We start from the raw sequence: 6,187 nt of genomic DNA on the forward strand, positions 1-6,187 counted from the left end.
CTGAAATTTGGCATGCAGGTAGATGATGACGTAGGCATCCGCTAAGAAAGGATTTTACGAAACTTCACCCCTAAGGGGGTAAATCGGGATCCACGCATACGAAGTCGCGGGCGGCCGCTTGTATGTTCATATGTTTATAATCTTACCAAGTAAATACTCTACCAAGATTTCTAGTCAGTAACATCAGCCAGTCTGCTCTCAATATAGAGTTATTACTTAGTTTTGTTTCATTTCTGTCACCTCGTGACTTCGTTTTGGTTTTTTGTCCGCAAGAATCCGCGGTCGAGTGACATAATAGTTTTATAATAGTTCTTTTTGTTGTGGCCGACATTACAGAATGTTCTAGATATACTTTTGTAGTGGTCAACATTGGTCAGTAGTTTGGAAAGCAGTACCGTGCGAATAGTTAGTTTAGTGTACCTTTTTACGTTAGCCGTGTTAGTTTATTTTGCAAAAGTGCTAAAAGTGATATCTACTTGGTTAGTCAAAACATTTAAAATTAGTGTGACTTGAGGTTTGAAAACTAAAGTTGTATTAATATACCAACTGACATCTGCTAAAATAGATAAAAATATTTAGATCATCTTTAATGACAGCTAAGTGTAAATTAGTGCTTTTATTGGTCAAATCTTGAAGAAGAAGAAGTAAAATCTACAGATTCAATAGAATCAATACCTAGTATTTACCTAGTGCTAACGTTTTGCATAGTATCTATCCCTGTTGTTTTTTTTATGCAAGACAATTCAGGTATTTGCAGGTGTTGTGTGTTGTTCATGTAAAATAATATGTTTTTGACATAACTAGATACAGTTTCTCAATTTGCATAGACTTTTGTGATTCAAGCTTTTATCTTTTAACAATGATTGCAAGGAGTGCATTAATTCAATTCTATTCAATAGGTTCAAACTTAAGGCTGAGTTGCATCACCTTATTTTAACCATAACAATAACCGTGGGTCTAGACAAAGTGCAAATTATAATCGCAAACCAGTCGAAAAGTGGTCGAAAAGCCCATTTTTTGTATTGAGTTTTGACGGATTCGATTTTCGATTCGATCAAAAAGTGCGTTTTGTCTAGGGGGGCCGGTCCTTTTTGTACGGATTTGACAGATTTTTGACGTTTGTCAAAGTTAAAGTAAGATTCACAATCACAATTCTTATAGCTCTAAACGCCCAAAGAAAGGCAATCTACAGAACAATTATAACTCATTTATACTTACGCAAGTTCTTTCCCGTACGTGTTAGCCGACCAGTTAACGATTTAACCGTAACCTCCTCGCTAGTAATCATCTGAATTGTTATAGAAAACAACATGGAACCCGTCTGATGACTTTGAAAGTTAGAAAGTTCTATTAAAGTCCTATAGTAGTTATAAATTCAGGGACGCGCTGACCTTCGGCCGATTGATCAGCTGTACCTTATAATTTATTATAATATTTAACTACCTACATAAGGTATGATTATAATAATCGCAAGTAAGACTTACGCCCGTATTCACAAACATTACTATGAGGTCTCACAGTGCGCGTGGGTGGACGCACAGAGTGACACACGAACCAATCACTGTGCTCTATTCGCTGTGCGTTCGATTTGCTGCTCCACTTAAGCAAGCATCGTTTGTGAATAAAGGCGTTAATCTGTACTCTACACTCTCAGGAACTCAATCCAGAGTTCCTGAGTTCGAAACCCAGATGGGACACAAATTAAAAGAAACTTGAATTGATTTAAAAGAACTAAGAGCATTACTCTTTTGCTCGTTTTCACCATCAATACCTAATTTTTAAGTGTCCCAAAAACAAAATTCCAGTTATGTGTTACCATAGGGGTCACTTAAAAATAAGGGATTGATGGTGAAAACGGGCATCAATGTATTATTCCGAAAACTCTGAATTCCCTTACTTTCTTAGGATTTTTTTTAAACAGTTTTTGCCATTTCTCCCAGTTTGAATGGAATAGAAGCAAGAAGATAATTAACATCAATCTCAATAATGTAATTTATTCTGCTTGGTTAAAATTTAACTGTCTCAGAATGCCTAATGGCAATAAGTTAGCGTTATGCCAATTTATATAGCATTAAAGATGAAATCAATAAACAAATAACTAATTCGTTGTTTCAGTTTATGCTGTTTTTAACAAAATATTTTAAATTAATATTACACGTTTAACCCAAAAAGTTTTACAGTTACGCCAAATTGAGTAATCAGAATTGCAATGATGCAAGGGTGGTTGACCCTTGGAACCGGTTCACATTCCATTAAGTTGTATCGGCAAGTTCATTCATACTTAATTACTCGCAAACAGTTCAATTTAACTCCTTAAAAAAGGTTTTTAATCGAAATATGTAAGCTCTTCTTTCAAACGCCTTTAATAAATAAAGATTAAACAAAAATAATAGAAAAATATTAGAGTACGTTTTATTATTAGGAAATGCACGTTGACAATAAGTTAGAATTAATTAAATTTTCTTTTTAGGGTTCCGTACCTCAAAAGGAAAAAACGGAACCCTTATAGGATCACTTTGTTGTCCGTCTGTCCGTCCGTCTGTCAAGACCCTTTTTCTCAGGAACGCGTGGAGGTATGAAGCTGAAATTTATATCAATTACTCAGGTCTACTGTCCCTTGAAGCTGTGAAAAAATCAAACTTCTAAGCCAACGCAATCAAAAGATACAGCCGTTTATGCCGCAAATTTTCGACACTTGCAAGGGAATCAAAACCTACAGGGTGCTTCCCGTGAACTCAGAATCTTGAAATTTGGTACGAAGCAACGTCTTATAGCATAGATAAAGGAAAAAATTACGAAAACCATAAATTTTTAGTTACATCACATAATATATATTTTTTTAATAATTTTAAACTTACTACCCATTTCCTCATAAACGCGTAGAGGTATTAAATTGAAATTCATACCAAATACTCAGGTCTATAATACCTTTAAGCTGTAACAAAATCAAACTTCTATGTCAACGCAATCAAAAGAAACAGCAATTTAAGCTGCATATTTTGAAACTCGCAAGTACTCGCAAGGGAATCAAAACCTAAAGGGTACTTCCAGTCGACCTAGAATCTTGAAATTTGGCATGAAGCAACGTTTTATAGCACACATAAAGGAAAAATTCCGAAAACCTTAAATTTTTAGTTACATTACAAAATATATATTTTTTAATAAATATAAACTTATTACTTTTTTCCTCATGAACGCGTAGAGCTATCAAGTTGAAATTCATATCAAATACTATAAAATAAAGGATTACTTAAACGATAAAGAGATCTTTGTCTTAAATTTATGCTCCTCCATCTTTCCCCATTGTAATGTTATGCATTTCATTTTGCAATAAAAATACCATAGTTATGACTCGATTGTCGTAATGAACGAACTTTGTAAACCTTGCAGGTTTGTACGGAACCCTCGGTGCGCTAGTCCGACTCGCACTTGGCCGGTTTTTTAATTTAGGCTTTAAATGTATCAATCAAGTTTATATGAAAAAAAAAATTCACATCGAATATTGCACAAGAATAAGGAATCGATTTATGACAGGTATTGATTTATCGATTGAAGTTCACTTACGTATGAGTTAATATAGAGCGAATATAATTTGCACTTAACCTAATAAAAACAAATCAAATGCATTTATAATCGGTCTGAAATAAATTAACAAAAGTGGCGGCATTTCAGTTATATTAATACCAACAGCAACACCAATTAAATATAAATTTTTTGTTGTACCAATAATTCATTGTCAATTAAATTGTTTAAAATACACACATCCGCACTGTCCGTTTCCTAAAGTTGTCGTCTATAAATTTTCGACAAATATTAAATTAAATTAAGTTTTAATAAACAACTTGAAAAAAAAACGAACTGCCTAAGACGGGGAAAATTAAGAGCCACAAACCGAGCAGCGGTCGTGACACTGAAAACCACAATACATCACAAACGTAATGTTACCTTACAGTCATGACCTTTGCGATGACCGCACAGAGGCTTTCACGAATGCAACGTTACGAAACCTGGACTTTACTTTTACTCCCTGAGAAAGCCTTCTGAGTTTTCGGTACGTTTTTTCAACGGACAACTCGCGAGGGGTGCGGAGAGGTATATAAAGTTACGCGGCCGACGCCGGCGCACAGTGTGAGACCCGGATTTGAAAGATGTGGAGGACCGTAGCTTTCGTCGCGCTCGCGGCCACCTGCCTCGCTCTGCCCGCCCAAGAGGCAGGCCACTCGGATAACGACATCGAGGGCATCGGAGACTGCCTCAGAAAGGATTCCACAACATGCCTCAAGTACAAATTCTTCTCGTTCGTGGACAAGATGATCGGACAAAAGGAAACCTTCGCGTTGACCGATGGCGTCACAGTGGTCAGAGCGTCAGATGTTCCTGCTGAAACTGGTGCACCCAGATCCATGGATCCGATTACCAGGTTGAAGAATTACTTCGAGACGCATTCTCTGCGGGTCGAGGTCAAAGGCGCGGATGTAATCGATGCGGTGTCAAGTGCAGGTCGCGCGTTAGAAGATACAGTGTCGAATTTCGTCGAAGATGACACCGAGGAAGGCAGAGGGAAGAAAAAGAAAGCGGCGAAGCTACTAGGACCTCTAATGGCGGCTTTGGCTATGAAGCTGATGGCTTTGACGCCTCTCGCGATTGGAGCGATCGCGCTCATAGCTGGCAAGGCGTTGTTGATCGGGAAACTGGCTCTGGTGCTGTCAGCGATAATTGGTTTGAAGAAGCTTCTGTCTCAGCAGAAGCATGTGACCTACGAAGTGGTGGCCCACCCTCACCACACTTCGAGTCATACTTCAAGCCATGACTACGGCGGCACTAGTGGCTATGGTGGGGACTCCGGTGGCTACAGCAGCGGCGGTGGCGGTGGCGGCCACGGTGGCGGCTGGGGCAGATCTATGGATGCTCAAGCTTTAGCGTACTCAGCGCAGAAGCCTCAATAGCTGCGTCCTACATTTACGTCCCCCTTTAAGCGATTTCACTTGATTGTTTACAACTTTATCCGTGTGAAAGAGTGATGTACGACTGTATTTATTATGACTGTGTTTAGTTAAGTCCTTTTTCTTATGCCATTCCACTCGATATCATAGTCATTATTTATTTTCTTCGACCTTATAGGTCGCTCGTGTAGCTATTTTCATAGTGTATTTATCTAAGACTTATGTACATATATACGACTTTTCCGACTGTATTAGTATTATCTAGATATAGCAATCTATTTATTGGTTATCGAGACCAGTACCTGGCTTTAATATTATAAGTGTTATGTAAGATATATTGAACTGTTTTTGTATATATTATGAGTATTTTATAATCATGTCATCCTAAGGGGTCATGAATATTTATATAATTCATTCATTATTGAAATATACGAATCATTATTTATCTCATTAATAATAATGTGAACACAAAGATTTATTTAATGTTATTACAAAATAAAATCTTGTCGAGTGTTTAATTTTAACAAGCAATGAACCTCAGAATCCTAAAGACCATTCAACATTTCTTTCTCTGCACAAAAAACGAAGTAACGAGTTCCCACAGTGTACTCGTAATTATGCGCGATCAATCATCAACTCATGAGCCATCTTCTTTTTGTCATATACATCTGACGTATAAAAATATTCCCCGTGTTATCTACGTTGGTTTAAAAATGAGAAGTGAAAAGCGGATCTTGAAGTAGGTCACTGTCATCAAGGGAATATGCGAATGAGTGGAAAAATAGAGACTCGGACGTGTTCTATATTCGAAATGGAAAAACAAATGACATCCTATACGTTCTGAAGTATGACATTGAGCTTCAAATATTCCATAATTTAAAATGACAATCTAATGACAATAAATGACGATCTATAGATGTAAAACTTTAGTGTTCTATATTTGAAATAGAAAACAAAATGGCAGGTTTTTATGAAAAATTTAAAGTCCCATTATGACGTGCCAGTATCTTTAACAAATATTAATAGGATAGAAGAAGTAATAGGATGTGTGGTCAAATGGATACGTCGATTTTTCTCAAAGCAGACAAGTGTCTAGAGAAGTGACAACCGGTATTTTTCTATAAGAATTTCTAGTGAACTGTGAAAGGCGATCAAGTTTTCCATTCAAGACTAGCCTAGACTTTCAATGACATATTTCTAGATCTAGTTTTAAGTAAGTTGTGTGTATGGTCTAAAGTTATTCT

At 36.8% G+C, this 6,187-nt stretch overlaps 1 protein-coding gene across 1 annotated transcript; it reads left to right on the forward strand.

Moving 5' to 3' along the window:
• The first annotated feature begins 4,124 nt into the window (after window positions 1-4,124).
• LOC135083902 (uncharacterized) lies at window positions 4,125-5,448 on the forward strand. The gene has a single exon (XM_063978656.1). It carries the CDS (start codon window positions 4,149-4,151, stop codon window positions 4,944-4,946), a length of 798 nt encoding a protein of 265 aa, XP_063834726.1. The 5' UTR covers window positions 4,125-4,148; the 3' UTR covers window positions 4,947-5,448.
• The last annotated feature ends 739 nt before the right edge of the window (window positions 5,449-6,187 follow it).

This window comes from Ostrinia nubilalis, chromosome 24, assembly GCF_963855985.1.
Source record: "Ostrinia nubilalis chromosome 24, ilOstNubi1.1, whole genome shotgun sequence".
Classification (NCBI taxonomy): domain Eukaryota; kingdom Metazoa; phylum Arthropoda; class Insecta; order Lepidoptera; family Crambidae; genus Ostrinia; species Ostrinia nubilalis.